Genomic DNA, 22754 nt, shown 5'->3' with positions numbered 1-22754 from the left:
GTGTCAAATTAGGATAAACGATTTTAAAATGCTTTATCTAATAACAATACTATATCTAATATTTACGTTGCAACCTACAACGCGGGTTAAATAAGGAAACATACACCCTTTTTGTGTCTTATTCAGACTGTTAAATTGAAACAAAAACAAAAATTGAAAAAAACACCATACATTTGAAGTATTGAATTATTTAAGACCAAAATATATATAAATATAAGAATAGAACATGATATGCATTAACACCTAAACATTCATTTTGGCCTTGCCCTAGAGTCAAAACCCATACTCTAGGGGTCATAAGAATTAAAATTTCAGTAAAGGACTTCCTGGTAAACATAATTATAAGTCAGTTTTTTATACAGATATGTGAGAAAAGAGAGCAAAATTTTGTAACATTACATGCATTAACACTATATTGCCCCCCCCCCCCCTCTCAACCCCTGACCCAGGGGCCATGAATTTCTCAATTTAGGTAGAGGAGTTAGTGGACAACAAAATCATGTAAAGAAGATTATTTAAGATTTAAAACATTTTTACAATATTGCCATACTGGCCCCACCCTAGAGCCTAAACCCCTGACTCAGGGGTCATGAATTTCACAATATTAGTAGAGGTCGTCATGGACATTATAACCAAGCATTTAGTTTTAATCAAATATATATGTGAGTAGAAAAGATTTTTCTAAGATTTTGTACCATTTTTACTTTATGGCCATATTAGCCCCACCTTACAGTCTGAACCCCTGACCCAGGTGTCATGAATATTACAATTTTGGTAGAGAGCCTCATGGACATCATAATGCTGCATTTAGTTTTTAACAAATGTGTATGGGAGTAGAGAAGAATATTTTTTAAGATTCAATACATTTTAAATATATGGATGTATTGGCCTCACCCGAAAGTCTAAACCTCTTACCCAGGGGTCATGAATTTCACAATATTGGTAGAGAGCTTCATGGACATCATAATCATGCATTTAGTTTTACACAAATATATATGGGAGTAGAGAAGAAGATTTGTACTATTTGGCCATATTGGCCCCACCCAAAATCCAGAACCTGACCCAAGGGCCATGAATTTTGCAATATTGTTAGAGGGCTTCGTGGACAGTATAACTATGCAACCAGTTTTTTCCTCACATGTGTGGGAGTAGATAAGAAGATTTTAAAAAAAAAATCGCTCTTTTTTTTGTATATATGGCTCCACCTGTGGCGCCCCGGAGGTGGTAGAGTCATGAATTTCACAAATTAGATTTGTCTTACCATAGAAATGCCTCTAACCAAAAATGGTAACAATCAGCCTGGTAGTTTTTAAGAAGTTAAAAATGTTAATTTGTTAACGCACGACGACGGACGACACGGATAGCAATAGGTCACCTGAGTTTACTCGCGTGACCTAAAAATACAACTATATAACCTCAGAATTTAAACCAAAGAAATACAAGTAAACGTATGAAAAAGAGGGAAAATACTGCAGAGGCAAGACATCGCAATTTCATTTGAACTTCATCAAGAATATTACATAGTCCCCATCAAATATATATTCATTCATATCTCAAAAAAATATATTTTTCTTCTTTATGCAATTTGCAAGGATAATGGTATGATACATCAAAACAATACAAAACAAAGCGGCAATTTTTAATTTAAGCAACTTTCAAACAATCGATATGTGTTAAAGAGGCTCGGTACTCAATAACTTTACTACAGGTAACTCTTGATGGCTCGAATATCGATCGCTCGAAGTTCTTGATCGCTCGAAGTGAGTCCAGGGACGCGATTTTTTCCCTATATAACTCAGTAAATTTACTCTTGATTTCTCAAACTCTTGATCTGTCGAAACCATTGATCCCTCGAAGACAAACTGCAGTCCCGTTGTTCATAATTTATAGTTTCTTACCCTCGATACCTCGAAGTCGCTGGGTATCTCCAAGCGCTATACCTAATTAACACCTACTTGGTCATTTAAATGGCTATAGGCGTCAGACGGGGGACCCGTGTCACGGGTTGTTTTTAAAGGAGACACTTGTCCTTCAAGGTGATAATACACCGATCCATTTTGCATCGATAAGCTCCGCCCACCTTAGTTACGTCATAGCGACACTTCCGGGTCGGACATTCTAAAGTAAACATGGCGGGCGAAATAAACTTAACATCAATCCCTTTAGACATTTCTCTCGATTATTTCAAGAATACATCAATTTCCAAGAGAGCGAAAGAAAGAGGTTATAATTATTTCATGAATAGTTATGCACATGCATTAAATTTGTACAAGTCCAGTGATGAATCAATAGATATCGCCGCCAAATGTTTTCGATCTATGCGTAAAAGTGAAGCTCCCCACAAAATAAACATGACAATTACGATCACAACTTCAAGTATCAGCGAGAGTCATTGCTCATGCAAAGCTGGGAATGTACTTATATCGAAAGATTATGATGTTTATTTTTAAAAAAAAACCATCGTAACATTTTCCACATACGTGTTTAAAAATATTCTTTTCAGAGTAAGCGGTACTTGTTCCCATTCAATTGGTATGCTATACACTTTAATTCACTACAAAAATCTTGGCATGACTGAAGTTCCTTCAGCACTTGCCTGCACTAGTATGCCAAAGCAGTGGCATAAACCACGGGGGTCCAAAATCAGCCTAGAACCACTTTCTGCAATGGTGTTTTCTAAACCTAAACAGACCCCAAGAAAAAAGAGGCCTATCCATAGCATTATGCCAAAGATGAGGTACTGACAAATTATTGTAAGGTTTTATAATAAATTCTTCATGAGACATGTTACGTTTGAATAATATAAATCTAAACTAGAATATATTAACTCACCGCATATAAATTAATTAAGAATACCAGATATTGGTGCTATAGAGGTGAAAAAGCTAAAGACAGATTCCGCAGCTGTGGAAACACCACTTTCCTACCTCCTTCAGGAGGAGGTTCAGCTGATTGAGACAACACTAGGTGGTGTACAGATGGGGTCAATGCTTCCATATCAGGTATAAGATACAGAAATGTTTGCATGCATGTACTATATGAAATAAAAACAAGAACATTCATTTTCAAAACTTTACTAAAGTATCTTGGAAATTTGTCAACATCGCAGCTACAAACCAATGTGCATTAATACAATTAAACATGCTCACAGGAATTTTTCTTTTCAATAATTTAAAACACTTTATTTGATTGATGGCACGTTCAATGTGTATTCTATGAGTAGCTATTTTTCTGGTGAGGTTTACATCGCTTTCACTAAATGGCCTAGCACTAGATGCAAGGGGCGGAATATTCAACTGCAAATCTAAAAGTGCCAACTCTTTTTCAATTAGAAACCCTTTGTCAGCCATTAAGGCATCATTATTAGCAATAAACTTCATTTCTTTCAAATGTTTTAAATAATCATAAAAACCACATTGTTCAATGATATCATTGTCAGAAATAATTCCAGAACATAAATCTGAAACAAATAAAATTGACCCTCTTGGGTCACAAACAACAAGAACTTTTAATGCATTGGATGATTTGTAGTCTGAATAGCACTGACTTTGCTGTTTCAATGATGAAGGTTTTTCAGTTTTTAGCTCGGTACAGTCAAGAATATCTAAACAGTTTGGAAAATCATATTTGTAAGATTATGGCATGATTCCTATGATTATATTTCGATGGGGCCAATAACTTAAGGAACCTATTCTCAAATACATGTACTTCGCTACCCCATTAATTACTGTTGACACCGTTTGAACCTTAATGTTGAATCTGAATGCTAAATCTTTCACATTTAAAGCATTTCTTAGTCTGCACAGGTACATAAACAACTGCTGTGACAAAGGAAACTTGTCAATATCTGTTTCTTTTCTTTTGTCGTCATAAATGATTGGATTTTCACAACTTGGAAAGAGAAACACAAGAAGCATGAGAAATCTACTATAACTTAATCCAGTGTAAAATTCAAACAAGTTTTTGATCTTTGACTTTGAAACTTCTTCAGCAGTGAAAATTGTATCTCTCTCTGTTTGGCAAGCAGCAACAGAAACTTTCCCTCTCTGTCTGATTTCCTGTCGCAACCTGTCATTTTCTTCCTCCAGTTTTTGAACTTGTGCAACCCATGAAAGCACATCCATAGATGAAAATACTGAAATAGTAAATAAAATAGTTCATTAATAAGTGTACTGGAATTAACATCAAAATAAATACAATTATATGATCAGAAACAATACCGATAAAATTACATGCATACATACATACATTACTTACTTTCAAGAGTTTGCGTACCGTTAAGTATATATTTATTTATCAATAATTTTTGTAGTTACATGTACCATGTATTAGCCTATGTACATATTAAAGATGTTAATTATACTTATATTATCTGTAAATTTTCAGTTGAAAAACTACAAATCTTTTCCGACCATTGTACATGGGGCTTGTGGAAATACTACATTTCCTCTAGACACTGATGTGCCATTAATCAATTCTAAATTTCAACAACTCAATGAAGCTTTTAACATGACACAAAATGACGCTGAGAAGTTAGAAAGATTAACCGTGGATCAATCTGGAAATGCTTTGTGGTATAAGGAGAGGAAGAAACGTGTGACTGCTTCCAAGTTTGCAAGAATATGTAAAAGGAAAAAAGATATCACTGACACTTTTGTTTCTAGCATATTTGAAAGTAAAAATTTTACTACTGAAGCAACTTCCTATGGCAAATGTAACGAAAACATAGCTAAACAGAAATATATGGAAAAATTTCACAATGCACATATTCATGACTGTGGATTAGTAGTAAATCCAAGATTTTCATTTCTTGCTGCCTCGCCTAATGGTGAAGTTTGTATAGAAGGACAGACTGGGGTATTGGAAATAAAATGTCCGTTTTCAGCTAGAGATTTACTCATCGCAGAGATAGTGAACTTACCAAAGTTTTGTCTTGAGATATTAGGAGACTCATATACATTGAAAAAGAATCATGATTATTATTTCCAAATTCAGGGACAATTAATGGTGACAGGTGTTTTTTTCTGAATATTTGTTGTGTACACAAGAAAAGATTTATTTGTGGAAAAAATAACCAAAAATGTTGACTTCATTACAGAAATGTTTGATAAGCTTGCTAATTTTTACCTTCAATACAGACCAAGAATATTGAACAATATTCCTGCTGCATAGTTTAAGTCATCAAATGTTACTTTACAGCTATGAAATGAATTATTTCACAAATGAAAGTGTGTTACTGTGTTCAATTAATAAAAAGGAACCAGCTAAATCACAGAAGCAGAATCTGGTTTTGACAAATATACATACACTCTTCTTCTGTTTGGCATGAGGAATCTATGACAGGATTTGAAGTTGTCTGTGTTGTTAAACAGCATTCCATTGCTTGAGAAAACTGGTACTACTGAATTTTTTTTTTTTTTGATAAAAACCTTCATTATAAGACCGGTATAGAACATGTAGAATACAGAATACAGATGTAGGGAAAGTAATGCAATATATTTTCTGACCAGAGACAAATATGTTCATCTTTAACCCAACACTTATCCACTGATTATTGAAATGTTTTATTTAATGCAAACCTGGTCTTGCTGTTTAAATCATCTGATTTTGACTGTTGAGACAAGTATATGATCTTTCGCCTTGCTCTGTGCAGTTCACCAGTCTGAGCATCACAAGGATCTGGATATTCATCTGAGGGGCCATTCAATGAAATGAAATGCTGAAACAGTGTAAAAAAAAAATAGTAATATGTATACAACCAGTATATTCTATGATATGTAATGCGCTATGTCTGACTCTCTGTCAAAGCACAAAGCTACAGGTACATCTCGAAAGCTTTAAAATTTTACTGCATTTGTTTTACAAGCATTCCGACATATAAACAAGTGATAAAACCTAATTTGTTTATGCCAGTATGGGCATTTTGGTATTTTAGAAGTCGGAACAAAAACGACGCCATTTTCAAGTTGTACATACGTGTAACGTTACTGGGTATAGTCAGTGTTCAAGGTGTTCAAAGGATATCGAATTACTGGATGAGAGGTTATTCTATAATCTGAAAATAAAATGAACGTGTACTTACCTTAGAACACACATATGTATGCTTCGTAATTTTGTCAACGTTAAGCTGGGCATGTGGTCTTCGACAGCATGATATCCATCGTAAACATTTCTCCAAATCAGACTCGGCTTCGGAAATGGGATGAATTTTGCTCCCATAAGTTTCTCTGGATACCTGCTATCCGATTTACATGTCCCATACGAACAGTGCTTCACCATTATATTGAACTCAATCGAAAAATAACACCCAGATTTACAGTTTCAATGCGTAAACAATCGCCATTTTCATGTAGCGATGTCCGACCAATGTCCGACCTTTTACGCCGCATCAGATGACGTGATCTGATCGGTCAAACCCGACACACCCACAAATAAAATGGATCGGTGTATTGTTTCATGATTGACCATACCGATACCTATTCTATAATCAACACTTATCGTTTTACGATAATTTGGAGATGCAATCAAAATGAGAAATGAATTGAGAAACAAGAATATTTAGCCATGGTCAAATTTTTGAATTACAAAACTGTAAAAATTATGCTTATCAGCATCATTAGGGTCTTCCGTTTTCCAACGGAAGACCCTTTTGTTTTTCTACGGTTTCTTTTTTTTCTTATTCTTATTATTATTATTCTTTTTATTTTTTTTCCAACTCAAATCTTTCAAAAACGCTTGCATCGATTGTTTTGAAATTTACAGGTTTAATGTATATCTAAAAGATCTCTATGATATGAAAAAAATATTTGATGACGTCATCAAATTCCTCAGATATTGACGTTTTTCACGTTTTAAAAAGTGATTTTGTCCGGAGCTTTTCTCATTTTTGATTTAAGATAAATGTATGAGATTTACAGAGTAGGTAGAACTACCGTTTTACTTATGACATAAGGCTGGAATCTCAATTCGGACACTTCCGGTCGAAACCGGAAGTAAAACCAATTTTTTTGAATTTTCATGTTTCTCAATTTTAAAATTTTTACGTACGCATCTTACAGTAATTTCCATGCTGAGTTCAAAACTGAAATCCGTTTGAAAATCGGACGATGCATTACAAAGTTATTGGGGTTTAAATATTGATTTTTCCGGAAATTTTCATTCCGCGTCCTTGGTTTAAAAAATAGCGTAATGTTCAAAGTAAAATTAACTCGTACCAAAAATAATTGTTAAGTCGTACTTGAACACATTCGGATTGTTTTTGGTTAAGTCGTTCTTGAAATCGGAAAGGTTTTTGTTAAGTCGTACTTAAAATCATTCGTATTTTGTTAAGTCGTACCAGGAATACTTCGATTATTTTTATCTTTTTTTTTTTTTAGTTACTCTTGTTATTGGTTTGAGAGCTCTGCTTCTTACAGGAACTTCCAGCTTTACTTTCGACATTAACGGAAGACCCACTCGTTGCTTTGCAACGAGCTTTGCTCTAGTTGTCATTATAATGATTATTGCAGCTAGTGAAGAACCCGTACTGTGGGAACAATGGGTGATTCTCAGTTATCATATTTATGACATGTCGATCGTCTCGCAATACAGTAATACTGAGCAATCTGGTCTTAATATGATGCATCAAATGAATAGTTATTATGAATTTATTCAGTAGTTGTTTGTAATTAGTTTAAAAAAAACTCTAGTTCTGTATATTTTACTGAAAAGAATTGTTTAAGCACGTGCGTAAGGTAAGCAGTAAATAAATAGCCTGAACATAACATCCGGTGAGACTAATTTTAAAACCCGTCGGTCAACCCGGAACATTCCGAACACTTAAAAACTCGAACTCTTGAAATCTCGAACTTTATCCTCGGTCCCATGGACTTCGAGCTATCGAGAGTTACCTGTATTAGTTCTGATTTAAATTTTGGACTATATATGATATGGGCCTAAAATCGCCCCCTGAAATGAACATCATCATTTAACTGTAATTCTTTGATTTTTCAGTTCAGATATATATGTGATGTGTTTAAATAATATTCATTTTGATTCAAGTGCCCACAACATAGAAATATGACATCGTAAAGACAACCTTTTCCCGCCATTTTTGCATTTTTAGCATAAAACAGCTTGTTCTCAAGCAGTTTTTCTTTCAGAAAACATAGAGCGCATGCTTGAACAAACAAAACATTTTAATCAGAGATGTATCTAGCCAAGACTAAAATGTGACAAAAAATGTATGTTGTTCAAGCATGCGCTCTATGTTTCCCATTCGTAAAAAGATATGAAAAATGTCAATTTTTGACCGATTTTGATTGAATTCTAAAAATAGCGTTACTTCTGACGTCATATACTGCCAGTGAGTGCAAATAAATCAAATTAATACATAAAAAATATATTTTAAAATAAGTTAACTATTTATTGTACCCGAAACACTTAAAAAAAAGGTGAATTATGGGGGCCAAATTTAACTCATATCATATATAGTTCTTTCCAGATATATTTTACTAGTTACAAACTATCACTCAGTAAAAAAAAAAAATCATATATAAATAAGCTTTGGAATTATTGTGTTTTCCTATATCTTTATACAGAGCTTTTCTTGAAAGGAGAAAAATATAGGACCATCCAACCCTCGTAACAAAATGGATTTGGATGATTATTTACATCGATAAAACAATAAAAAAAATTATCAAAAAGTTTTTCCTGAATTCTGTAGACAGAACGCATTGGTTGTTAAATCACTCTTATTTAGTATATGCAGGTCTGTATCGATAATTCTTGGACTTTATTTGTGTTGATTTTTTAGAGGGAGCTGATTTTTCTTGCATTTGTTGTTGTTGCTACTTTAAATATATATATTTTTTTAATTTGAAGTTGAACAATCAAATACATTTGTATACAATAAAGTGATTATAACAGCTTTGAGAAAATTTACTTCAAAACAAAATTTTTCCTTGGAAGAGAGAGAGAGAGAGAGAGAGAGAGAGAGAGAGAGAGAGAACTGGTTGTTGAACATGAGTTAGAAATTGATTTATAGTTTAATATATCATCTGTATACAGTCAGAGTCTGCTATAAATATTCAGTCAAGTCCATTGAGAAGAAATAGCCAAGTTTCCCATCTCTTATAGAAATCATCTAATCTGCAATTTCGGGTAGCTATATATCGTAGAGTTGATATATGTGTTTTAATATCTATAAGTAATTCCTGAATTGTTAGTGCTTCATTAAGACATCTTTTCCTATAGATATAGGATTTTATAACCAAGAAGATAGAATAAATGTCTGTAAAAATAGGGTCAGGGTGTAGCCCAAATATAAAAATTAAAGGATCTCTTTGGACTGTAATTCTCTTTGATTGACAGAATTCAAAAAATTCTAAATTGCAGCCATTGTAATTTGGTACTTTTAGTGTTGACAAAAGGTAACTGGTATATGGTTTTCCACTGTAAATCTGACAACATAAAAAATAATCCCCATTTTGATTTATTGAAAGATTTAACATTTTCCATGTTCAGAATATTAAACATGATCTTAGATCCTTTTCGAGGTGAGCAAAATAATTTAATGTGGAAAGGTACAAAAGGCCTTGGGTTATCATCTTCTTTTGAGATTCCATGATAATGTAAACTAGTTAAAATAAATTTCTGTAAACAAAGATAAGTAAGGAAGTTTGACTTGACTTCAAACTTACTCTGAAGGTCTTGTAAACTTAAAAAGGACCCCTTTTCATCCAGCAAATCATTGATATAAACAATATTCTTATTAAACCAATCAATTAAGAACATTAATTTTCCCCCCATTGTAATGTTCTTTTTGTACCACATGGGTTGTGTAATAAATGCATGCCATGTAAGTTATTTCATTCTATCTTGTATATTTTTAAAAGCAATAAATGTATCCTTCAAAAAGGAGTTCCTAACTAAATTAGTTAATATACAGGATATGAAGTCTGACCCAGTCTTCAGCACTATGTCCATATTAATTGATTTATTTAATAATATATTCCATTTTGAATTTTGGCTATTTATCAATTTTCTGATCCAGGATGACTTTCGACTTTGGATGTAATTATTTATTTCAATCAATCTGAGACCACCATTTGAGTATTCTTGTGTAATTTTTTTTTCTTCTTTTTTTTGTCCACCTTAGATTTCCAAAGAAAATTAAACAATATTTCATTTAAGTCTTTAATAAATTTACTTGATGGTGTTGGAAGTGAAATAAACAAATGATTCATTTGTGATATAATAAGAGATTTGATCAAAGTAATCCTACCAATAGGAGTTGTATGTTTTTGTTCCACTGATTGATGATTTCTTTAATTTTAACTAACTTTTTATCATAATTGAGTTTTGGAATATTTGCTAGATCTACGTCAAATTGGATGCCTAGTAATCTTAATTGTGTTGTCCAATGAAAATTCATTTCATGACATAATTTTTTCAGTAGAATATTTTTTGCTGCCTATCCAGACTAATTGTGTTTTTGATAAATTAATCTTGAGTCAAGATATTGTATTAAAATTATTCAATTCATCAATAGTTTTTCTGAGGGATTTTCCGAGCCATTAAAAATTAGTACAGTGTCCTCAGCATATTGAGATATCAGATATTCAGTATCATCTATTACTATTCCTTGTATATTCTTATTACTTTTTATCTTATAAGCCAAAATTTCTGCACACAGTAGGAATAAATAGGGGGAGATCGGTTCGCCTTGGCGACATCCTCTGCTAGGTTTGAAAAATTTTGAAAGACACAGGGCAAGAAACAATCTTTAAGCAAGTCCTCAAAGGTGGCTTACAGGTGGCGTAAAGGTGGCTTAAAGGATATACCATCTTTAAGCCACCTTTAAGTCACCTTTAAGCTGAGCTTATTGGTCCTTAATGTCCAAACTTCTTTATGTCACCTTTAAGCCATTTTTAAGCCACCTTTAAGTATCTTTAAGTGGCATTTACGCTCCCTTTAAGTTGTCTTTAAACCATCTTTAAGTTCCCTTTAAGTCAAGTTTGATTAAGCTGAACAATAAAACATATGTTAAATAAAAAAGCTCTTTTATAGTGATGGGAGGGGGACCATCCGAATGATAATATAATTTCCAAGGAAGGGTGTGGTGTTCCAGCGGTTTTAATTGTCGCTCCATTAAACACAGATCGCTATCATCAACACCGCTCCGATGGACACAGATTGCCGTTATAAAATTCTGTATAATTTTTTGAGGGTTTCAAAATTATTGTAGGGGTGAGCGCAGTCTCTGTATCTTAATATGTGCATGAAACCAATTAAAGTATGTTTGTTTCCTATTATAAATTAATCGGTGAAATCTCTCTCTCTCTTTCTCTCTCTCTATCTATATATAGATATATATGTAACATGTTTTAACAGTTTATTTTTATAGGGGGTGGTTTTACTTGCCCCTCATCTGAAACGTCCTTATAACGTTACATGTAAAACTGTGTTTTGCACCCTCATAATTCGAAGCTTAACACTCAAATATGGTTAGTAAATAGAAATTGTAAACAATTAAACACAAGAAACATGCACTATAACAAATTAAGAACACAATTTATTTTTTCGAAATGAATCATTTATATACATGTACATGTATATACCTACATATTTCCGTCAGCGATATCAAACTCTATTTAAACTGGATAAATTTGAGAAAATGCCGAGCATCTCAACAAAAACTATTGCATTAATCTACCATTACGCAAGAGATAATTCCGAATTACCGATAGAATGAATTGTATTTCAGTAGTTTTTTGATTTTCAGATTTTGCTTAATTTGCGCATGTAAATAGTTAACTGTTTGATTTACCGAAGTCTCTGTTTGATTTGATACGTAAAAATCACGAAATACCCACGATAGTTCCCAGGTTACAAAGCATAAATAATGAAAACGAAACGAAAATCAGAACGAGCTAACACCAACGTCATGTGTGAAAACTGTCAACGCATTGAAATATTTAGCCTCAATTTACTTCACAAAATCGGCACAAATATATTTTGCATGTTTCAAAAATGTCCCTTCATACGCAAACTGTTGGACACCAAGCAAATTCATCATAGTCAGATCGACCCTTTTTCGAATAATGTCATGGCTGCTTTAAACACAGAGTATGGAATACGAGTCTTGGTAAAATGGGTATGCAAACCCGGGCCGTGGCAAAATAAAAGCCGGGGCAGATCGGCAATCGTCAATTCCAAATACGCATTATTTTGCAGCAATATTTACAGCGAATACAAATATACTGGTCCATCAAATATCCTGAAATTTTAATGAGATTGGCAGATTAATAACTGCCAATCTTTTTTTTTTTTTTTTGCCCAGGCCAAGTCTTGCCTACCAATTTTACCGGATGCCGAACCCGAAGCTATTAAACTTTATCATTATTTTCGTAATAACTCAGATTTAAAACAGAATTTTCCCTTAATTTTTGCAATTTGTATTTTCCTTCCCATAAGGAAAATTTATGCTAAACTACGTTGAAATGGACTCTGTAGTTTTATGAGAAGAAGATTTTTAAAAATGCATCCCCTTTTTCTACAGTTTCAATGTTTTCTCCGCTTTGAATACAGATCGTACTTTTATTTCTGCAATTTACATTCGCCCTCCCGTAAGGATGCTTTGTGCCAAATTTGGTTTTTTTTTCTATTTTGTAATTAATGAAAGGCTAATTATATGTTTATCATATACTGTATACTGTTTCTCCATTTCAGCTTTAGAAAATAATAAATGTATGAGTTGTTGCTTTCAGCAAGGCCTTTAAAAGCCAAAATTTAAAATTATTATATTAAAACGTTTGGTATTAGTATATTATATTATTATGTTTAATTTGTCAGATATATCTATTTTTATACATACTTTTGAAATAGTTCAGTTTGAATAACACCTGACCAGGAATGGGACCAATTACTTTCAAAAGTAATCAATTAAATTGCAATTACTTTAGATTTTGACAGTAATCGACTACAAGTTGATTATATGCTATTCTAGAAGTAATCGATTACACTGGATTACTTTTCCTTTTTGTAATCATAATCATGATTATTTGTGATTACCTGAGATTAAATTACCAATATTTGATGGGTTTTTTTTAAAATTAGTTTAGATTATTAATTTTTATGAAAGAAACAATATGTTTTTGTCATGAGTATCAATATTGATATGAAGCTTTTCCATTACATTTTATCATCATGACCAATCAAGTACTTTTTGTTTGTGTGCATCTATAGCCATTTGAAATGTTGATTTGTTTTCTAATCATCTTTTTGAGTTGCGTTTTAGAATATGTCTGTGTTTGTTTTAAAAAAGAAGGACATTAATGCGTCCATCAAATGAAAAATGACCATAGCAAAATGTCAACCATCTCACAAATCCATATAGCGATACACAAATTCAAAGCAGAGCAACACGGACCTCTAAAAAGATAAAGATGGGATCAGGTGCCTAGGAGAAGTAGACATCGCCTACAGACCGGACGCACCCGCCATGTGATCATTGTCAAAATCATGAAAAAATGGAAGAAACCGTAGCCAGTCCGGTGAATAGATAATGTTCTACTAAGTATGACAATCGTCAGTCAGCATGTTACTTTATGAAACGTTGTAATTGCTGACAAGGTTATTGTACAGACGATAGCGATTGCATTAAGATGATTTTAATCGAGGTTCTTGATAGTCTTGTTCCAACAATCTGTTTGTTAGCAGTTCGCCTCGTTTTAGAAGTTGTTTGCATGTAGAGCAGGCTTTTTCATAACAATAAGCTGAGAGTCTTAACCCCCAAAAGCAGGAGATGATGGTATATTGCTACATAGGTATATGAGTTTAATGATGGAAAAATTAAAATCATCTAGTTTTCCATACAGTTTACCGTTAACGTTTTTTTTTCTATTAAAATATCCAAATTTGAAACAGATGTCTCATGATCTATGTTATCGTTCACTGCGAGCTCAATGGGATATATTGAGTTAACATAAGAGTGAAAGTAACTGTTTTTAATGGATAAAACATCATCAATTTATCTAAATTTCGAGTTCAAGGCCACAGCAAGTGTTTTATTCTTTTTTTTCACAAGGTTTTCAATAAATTCATATGAATATAATCAATAAGTCAGCCAATGGAAGTGCACAATTCCTTTTTTGGGGGCCTGGTCTCCAAAAACTACACAGATGTTTTCTATCATAAATTCAAGCATGTTATTAATGTCTACTTAAGAGTAATTGTGTGTGCAATTAGAATGGTTTTTAACGAAATAGTTTTAAAGATTTCCGATGACAAGGTTATAATCAACGAGTTCTATTGTAATTTAAGAAACAACTATCGACGATCAAAAAGCCTAGATTTTAACTTTGCACGGGGATTGGTTGTATAAAGCGTTTAGAAATTGTACGTTTTGATGTTATTGATTTTGGTCAGATTTTGTGACCTCAAAGTTTCTAATAATTCTTCAGAGTTTTTTAGTATCCAAGTCTGATAACACCGTTTCTGGTGTATATTGGTGTATAGTACTCCTGAAGTTTCTCCTTCGCTACTGCAATAATTTTAGTACAGAGCAAAGAGAGGGTCTTGGTATAACACAATTTTGAATTACAAAGATTAAACAGACAACCGTTTACATATGATTGACTGTGTTGAAAAGTGTTGAACGTAGACGACAAATTGGTTTTAGTATATGATTTTACTATAATTATCACAATGGTTGACCAGCCATGCTTTGATAATTATATCACTGTTGTTATAACGTTACCTAAGCTGACTAAAAGCACACTTTTATCATCTTAGCTGCAAAAAGATATTTCATACCAATTTCTCACTGAAACTATATAAACTCTAATGAACTATGATTTAAAGCCTTTTAACTTTACTAATGAAATCATACTAGTTCTCAAATAGTCATCATGATTACAGGCCTCTTTCAAAGAATAATTGGTTTAATCAGGATTACTTGTAATCAGAAAAATGGATGATTATTGATAACTCATTAGTCTGTAATGGATTACAGCTGATTACGATTACACCATTCCTGAATCTTATCTGCCGAGCTCGCCACATGTGCATGTTTGCCCTCTCGGGCTCCCTTAGAGTCGATAAACTTTAGAAATCTGGAATTATGAAAATGTATTGACCGCTTTTTAGTCAGATGTTAGCTCTACTCTACCCATGGTTTGTTTTGCTTCATCCTCATTTTGTTGTGTTGGTTCAGTTTAAATAACAGATAATTTTTACACAGATTTTTTTTACCCACTATAACTTAAATGCGCGCTCTTCAGATGTATATATTTCCCTGTACTTAACGTTTTGAAATTCATTGATTTCAAATTAATTGTAATACCAATAATCTTATATTTGGCAAAATTGTGTTACAATATATGGTACAGATAAAACAAAAAGAAACCAAACCCCATTGTCTTACCTTTCCTGTAAATGATACACAGCATGCAGAATACAATGATTGGAATAAGTACTCCAGCAAGAATTGGCATCATGAATATTTCATCATAGATGAAATAGTCATTATATGTTAGGGTTTGGTTTGTTTTTTCATCAGTGGACGCTGTTGTAGTGTAATTCCAATTGACATTCTCAACGTGTGTTGGTTTCGTTGATTCTGGAAGACGGGTTGTTGTGTCTAAACTGTTAAAAAGAAAATAGAAAAACAAACACATACATATTGCACTGTATGTATACTGTAACATGTTTTAATGACAACTAAAGTAGTTTATTGGTTGGTATAAAGAAGTCATTTGTAGAACACTTTATTACAGTTCTTGGAATCTAACAGATAAGAATGGGACGATTTGTTTATATTTTTGATTTGTTTTTTTTATTTATTTTTTTTAATCATTTTAAAATCTTTTGTCACAAACACCGACATAGCGTGCCTGCTACGTTTCTTTGCAATATATTGTCCGGTTCTTTTTAGAGAAGGTTTAAAAATACACTAATATTGGTATATGAGTTGTTCTTTTTTTTTTTAGATTTTATTTAGATGTTTTCTCACTTTGTCGCAATTTGTTTTAAATACTACGAAAATATTGGTGTTCAAAATGAAATGGAAAAATACAAAACAGGAGCAGGCACGGATGCTATAAAGTTGCTAGCTGACAGAAGAGGCTAGCATCTGGCTCGGATGTTATAAAACTTTAAGTGAAATCTCAAACTCCAAATCGTACTTCGTGCTCCAAATCGTACTCGTTCTCATTAATCGAGATTATAAAACATTTCATACTCATATTTGTACTTCGACTGAGTAAACGGCGATTGTATGAGTAAGCTATGGAGCTATTGTCGAGCCTGAAGTTACAAACGCAGAAACTACGGATTGAAAGTGTGCAAAGTTGAAGGTTTAATTAACTAATGTAAACAATAAAGTTGCAAAATGTGCATCATGCGAAGGAACTGAGTCAAATCTTACACGTGTTTATGCCCGAGTTTTATAGGTTACACGATCAGAATTACACATATTCATGCTCAGGCTCACACATCAACACGATTGCATAGTCGGATTTACAAGTTTACATGTCTGGATTTCTGAACACGATTACCCTCCATATTTTTTTAAATCAATAAAGTTTTACCTTAAAAAAAAGAAAGAAATCGGGCACAATTTTCAATGTTAGCATTTTACAATTTTATGGTCTAATAAAATTTAAAGAAACAACTCTTCATTGCTTTATCCAAAATATTGCATGAAAAAAATTTACATCGCATTTTTTAAATTACAAAAGGATATTCAAAATGAACTTGGATTAAGCGCTAACAAACAGGCATAAAGAGAGACTGAGAACCAATTTCTTCTCTTTTCTTTTTACATCAAAAGAAATTCAAAAATAAATCAAAATATATATTTTTTCTTTGTATGCGTTAATGAAAATGTAGATCAGCAAGGGGGTTCTTTTTCGTGCAAGCACCTACTTAACAGATTGTTACACGGGTCTACAACGATGACAAATATCGAAAAGGCAATATTGTGGGTGAAGGATGAATGTGTAGTTTGTTTTTTAAGTTTTTTTTTTGATACATGTAATTATATTTATCTGGATCGGTTATGTTTGTTAGTTTGTTTTGATTATTAAAGAGGGGAATAAAGAAATGAGTAATTTCCAAGCACGTAGCATCGTTTTTGAAAGTGGGGGGGGGGCAAACTCATCCAACAAATCTTGACAAGCAAAACAATATAAATCAAAGGCCGGAACGGCCACAAAGGCGTCGAGCTGACATTTTTTTCTTTTATGTAGAATGATACCAATAATTTGAATTTCTGTACTATAATAGTCATATCAAATGATATTAGACTTAGAATAGAAAGTATATGAATTATGTTTTCTGCTGCTTTAAAAACAAAAATCAGTATATTTTCTTATAAAATAGGTAGTGTTGCTTTTTTCATACAACAACTCATCATAATTGCAAAAATCGAAGAAATTCCAAAGTTCAAAAATAATTTGTTTCTTTCTGCTTCAAACAGTCTTTGAACAACTTTCACAGGTTCATAATTTGAATACATTAACAGTGTGTCCCTAATTATAATAATAAAACATACATTTATTTATTTCAATTACCGTATGAAACAAGATTTCCTATGGTATGGTTGTTTACAAACAAATCCACAACACGTGCTACCTAAAATGCTCGACCAAACTAACTGCATTATCGAGTTTATATTTTGCAACGAAACTACTAGATACGTTTATCGCTTACATTTATTTTGGAGACCGTGCCCGATAACAAATAAATTTACATCTAAAATGTTATTTCTATCGGGCACGGTCTCCAATTAAAATGTAAGCGATAAACTAAAATAATATCTAGTGAATCTTTACACTTAGGCCTGATTGTATTCATCCGCCATTTCTTGATTAAGCAAATTTATTCTTATGCAATGAGTTGTCAATCACCAGGGAGGCTAAGTTGGGTTTTTTGTACACAATTTAGTTGAATAAATGGAAAAAAAATCTTGTAATACGTTTAATACTTTTAGGAACTTATTTCTTAATAATGCGCATTTAAAAGGCGGTGCAGCGCGTGAATTTTGGACGATTGCCAATCCAGACGATCGCTAGAAGGCTGCCGAGCATTAGCTCGACGCCTTAAAAAAATTGAACTTTCCAAAATTTTAAAAAATTTCACTCATAATTTCATACCATTTTTTTACATGCTACCAAAATGGGGGGGGGGGGCAACTCCATGATAATTCAATTTTTTTAATGTAAATTTTATAAAAATAGTTGCTTCGAGAAAAAGTGGGGAGAGGACATCTTTATGTTATATAACATGTGAAACTGATTTCATTTCACCCACAAGCTTGAAATAATGAAATAATTTTAATGAAAACAATATAAATAGACGTCATAAATCCCATATCAAACGCCATATAACCACTTGATTCTGCGCGTCTTTTTAATGAATTTAGTAACAGTTGCAAATTCTAAAATTTATTTTTAAAGGTAATGTTAGCTGCAAGTCTGTAGACCTTGTATGAAAAATTTCGGATGGCAGTCAATTTTTCCGGGATACAGACAGAGCGGTACATGTATGCAGCTAAGGTAACTAAGAATGATCCCAATAAAATACTTTGTTGAGTAATGCAGGCTTTTAAGAAAGCAATACTTATATTTGTTTAAAATATAACACCCAAATACTTCGTCTTACATTCGCTATTTGTAGAACAAGCAGAACCAGTATCAGTCTGACCGGCCTCACAATATACATTGTTGGAATGTTATTGTCCTAGCATTGCAATGCTCTGCATGTACACAATTTCTTTTAAAATTCAAACACTTAAAGTGTTCATCTATATGGCTACACATAACGTACACACGTGATTCAAAATAACCCAGACGGAAAACGGGAAAGAATTCAGTCATTGAGTCTACGCTTTATAGAACTTGTAAGAAAACACAATGCGGGTCTGAATGTTTGTTGATATGTCAATCTATCAATGTACAGTTTGTTAATTATTTTCGATTGCTAAGGCTACAGCGTATTTGATGAACATTAAACAACATTTTTTCCATGCCACTTTTTTCCATGGAAGATAGCGAATACAAGTATAAAGCATTCATAAAATTCATTTAATTACCTCTTTAGAATTGTGTATGGAATAAATAATTTATAAGGTGCTGCTGAAGGTTGTTTGGTATTTTCGTTTGTAGATGCTTTTAAGGGCTGAATATTAAGTTCACTTTTTAAAATCATCTCCACGATGATAATTATATTATATCCATTGCAAATCAGTATTTTTTTTATTTTTATTTTTTTTTTTGCTTTAAAAGAATTGTTCTATCGGGAGCAATCCCGCGTTCGTTTAAATTATCATGTCAGTAATACACATTGTGCTTTATATGACGGCCGTGTATACGTATTGTAGAAAAGTTGAGTTTAATTACCATGCATTGGAACCATTTTATTAACACATCTCCCAGTACTGAAACAATTCAAAATGTCCCTGTTACAGTAACACAGTGGGGCGTTAATCGTGTACGTCCAGCTCTACAAGCACATGCACTGTCGTCTAGGCGACGGCCTGAATACAGCTAGCGACTCTCCTATCGATCGGTTACCTGAGTCTCGTAATGCATCTAAATATAGACAGGGGCACAGTTATGAAACAAACAACAAAAATAAGGTCAAAGAGGTTTATCTATATGAAATGGAAATGTACATATGTATGAAAACATTTGGGAATTTTATGTGGAATTATTTTTGCACGCTACATGTATCAGTTAGTGCATTACAAGAAGCCCTTTCATAACCTCATAAACGTGCGCACCCCCACAAAAATGGACCGAACTGACAACAATTGTTTCTGCAAATACTGACTATAAATTACAAAAACATTTAATTGAATACTATAGAAGGATTCAAAATAAATTTCTTTACAACTTTGCTTCAATAATGCATTAGAAATATTTATTCATTTTTAAGTTATTGACAAGAAACTTTGGACGCCTCTAACTCCCTAATTATAAGGGCCAGCCCCTTTTTCGGTATACCGATTGAAAGGTCTGGGCAAGACCAAGAACTTTTAAAATACATGTTATAACAAATTTTTATCAGGTAGAAAACTAACACGGAAAATCCGCGATTTTTTTTGATTTTTTTTCTTACCTTTGTTTCAACATCTATACCACCCCTTTTATTTGCATTTAAATAATAAATAAAATATATCTCGCACAAATTCAATGTATTAGCTTCCAAACCAGCCAATTTTTGAGACTCTGCCAGCCATCGTTAAAGCTAAACCCCCTGGACAAAAGAAGTCGTGAAATTTTACTAAAAGGGGAATACACAAAACCGGATAGGGATTTTCCTCAACTTAAATATGCAACGACAACATCACGCGGCATGTTATCAGTCCTGAAAATTTCAAAACAATCGGTGAACAAACGAGCGAGATATTAAGGATCAAAGTTGGCGTCTAGAAGAAAAAAAAATAATAAGAAATTTGAAAATTTTTCAGCATAATAGTAAGGTTTTCCGCTGAGAGCGGAAAACTTTAAAAAGTAGTGCAACCTTATTAAAAAAAAAATATTGTAATAGTGTTGGTTATACCCTATAATCTAATAAAAATTACTTGTATATGATTAAAATGGAAGATTTTTAACATTTTATCAATAAAATATAATGGAGGTAAATTTAAGGGAGAGCTGCAACCACCAACAAAATCAAATAACTTTGATATGTTTCGCTCCACTAATTGAATTACATATACATGTAAAGGTACGTTCAAAATAATATTATTGAATAGATCGGCTTTTTAAATATTCTGTTTATAAATAATCAAATACGATCGCGACCACCCATAATATTCATCTTTTAAAATAAAAAACAAGTATTCCTTTTAAAGGAATGATCGGCAAAAAAGATATATAGATAGCTAGAAGCAATCAACATGATCAGTTTGATGTAAAATAATTTAAACAACACTGTATTTTTACAAAATATAGAATATCGTAGATCTGTACACCATAATTTCATCATTATAAACCGTCAACAAACTTAATTTTGAAATAAATTTGGGGAAAGACGTTCGTAAACTTCTTGTCTATTTTTATATTTTTAACGTAATGTATCAACTTCTTCTTCTTCAGAATACTGAGTAGGGCTCTTCACGTAACACGTATACAAAGAAAGAGTTGTATAATTTAAATTATAATAATTTAATGCGACTGAAAAACATTGAATGCCATCATAACTTGCTACTGAGGTCGCATTATAACGTAACCTTGTTTATAAATCAAGCCGTCTTTCTAGCTAATATTATGCAACATAAGTAGATCGAGGTCAATTCATAGTGCATCTTCTTATAATCGAGGTCAGTTCATCGAAGTCAACTGCATTACGAAATGAATCTTTCGATCGATTTTTTTACGCGTGAGACAAAATGTGCATTCTTGAATTAACAGGTCGAACTGTATTTAATCTCTTAAGGTAAATGGATCGAAATAAACTACTTATGCAAGCGGAATGTGTGCGCACATGGAAGCATTTGCCGGATGCCTCATATGGACACAACAGTGATCGGCCGACGCCTATCACAAAAATTAATGTACAGAAGTGTACATATATTGCTATTATTATTGATTGGATACACTTGCAGGGTCCCTTCTTTGATTTTAGTAAGATTGTAGGTTAGTTTATAAACATTTCAAAGGATGGGGGATGCATAAAAAGTATAACACTCTCTATTACTTACTTATCAACCATTTATCACTTCTGTTACATGCAAGAAGCCTCGGAAAGGGAAATGTTTTATGGAATAAGTGGTAAATAAGTGGCGGATTCAAGGGGCGTACCCCTTCCCCCTCCCCTAGAGTTGTCAAAATAATTTTAATTCATGCTCCATCGGGCAACAAAATGCAAGTCCTAATTGTCTTTTTTTTTAAACTCGTGGGATTTTTCAAAATTAGACTGATGTGATGGTGTAGTATGAAGAAAACCCGTGGGGTAAATGGTGTCACGTACATAGAGACCCAGGGTTCATATTCCTAACCTGATATACATTGGCCATAATTCTATTCAAAGCAGCTTATTCAAAATAGCTTTCTAAAGTAAAATATTGTAATTTAAGCCAGTGGTGAATGTGTCAACCATTATAAATCGTTTAAGGGCAAAAGAGAGTAACTTACAACATAATAAGACTTACCATGTAAACAACTCCTAAAACGGTAAGACATTGATAAAACTAATGTTGATAATTCTCCAAAAGTAACAAACTGTTATACATATTTTCCTTGTAAAATGCTGACAATACAAAGTTTGTGACCAAACTTCATATAAAATATATCAGAAAGCGAATGTTAAAATTTGGATATTAGAGACAATTGGATTTTTTAGAAGAAGATTTTTAAACCGACGTTTTTTACTCGTTTCGTAATACCACCTCTTTGAAGGGAAATTAGCCCTGCATGGGAACACACTTGAATGTTTAAATTTGTTGCGGTCGTAAGAAACGTTTTAAATTTGCGTTTTCTGATAATATCGTTTTTAATATGATATATTCAATATGATTCCTTAATTACATGTATGTTATAATGAAATTATAAAATCTTATATAATGGTTCTTAAATTATAAAACTATTAGCTGATAAACAATTGTATTCATAACTCTTTATTAGAGAGTTTGTAGTAAGCTTTTAAATGTGTAAAATATTAAAATAAAAAAAACAATAACTTGCTAAAAGTCTTTAAAATGTATGCTTTAATACTTTTCCAAAGATTCTTACCCTTTGCAAGATGGTTCAGCAAGAAAACATCCA

The 22754-nt window shown here is 32.6% G+C and overlaps 2 protein-coding genes and 1 pseudogene across 2 annotated transcripts in view; 1 reads left to right on the top strand and 2 right to left on the bottom strand.

The window, feature by feature from the left end:
- The window catches only part of LOC128180455 (uncharacterized), a 137727-nt gene that overhangs the window by 98228 nt on the left and 16745 nt on the right, over positions 1 to 22754 (bottom strand). The gene's annotated exons all lie outside the window — the stretch shown is intronic.
- LOC128180458 (uncharacterized) lies at positions 2050 to 3008 on the top strand. The gene is made up of 3 exons (XM_052848584.1): positions 2050 to 2409; positions 2503 to 2737; positions 2852 to 3008. The coding sequence occupies exons 1-3, from the start codon at positions 2130 to 2132 to the stop codon at positions 3006 to 3008; spliced, it is 672 nt and encodes a 223-aa protein (XP_052704544.1). The 5' UTR covers positions 2050 to 2129.
- LOC128180454 (uncharacterized) lies at positions 3059 to 6524 on the bottom strand (annotated as a pseudogene).

This window comes from Crassostrea angulata, chromosome 4 (assembly GCF_025612915.1).
Source record: "Crassostrea angulata isolate pt1a10 chromosome 4, ASM2561291v2, whole genome shotgun sequence".
Taxonomy (NCBI): domain Eukaryota; kingdom Metazoa; phylum Mollusca; class Bivalvia; order Ostreida; family Ostreidae; genus Magallana; species Magallana angulata.
The sequence above is the reverse complement of the archived record's forward strand: the minus strand, read 5'-3'. Positions and strand labels throughout refer to the sequence as shown.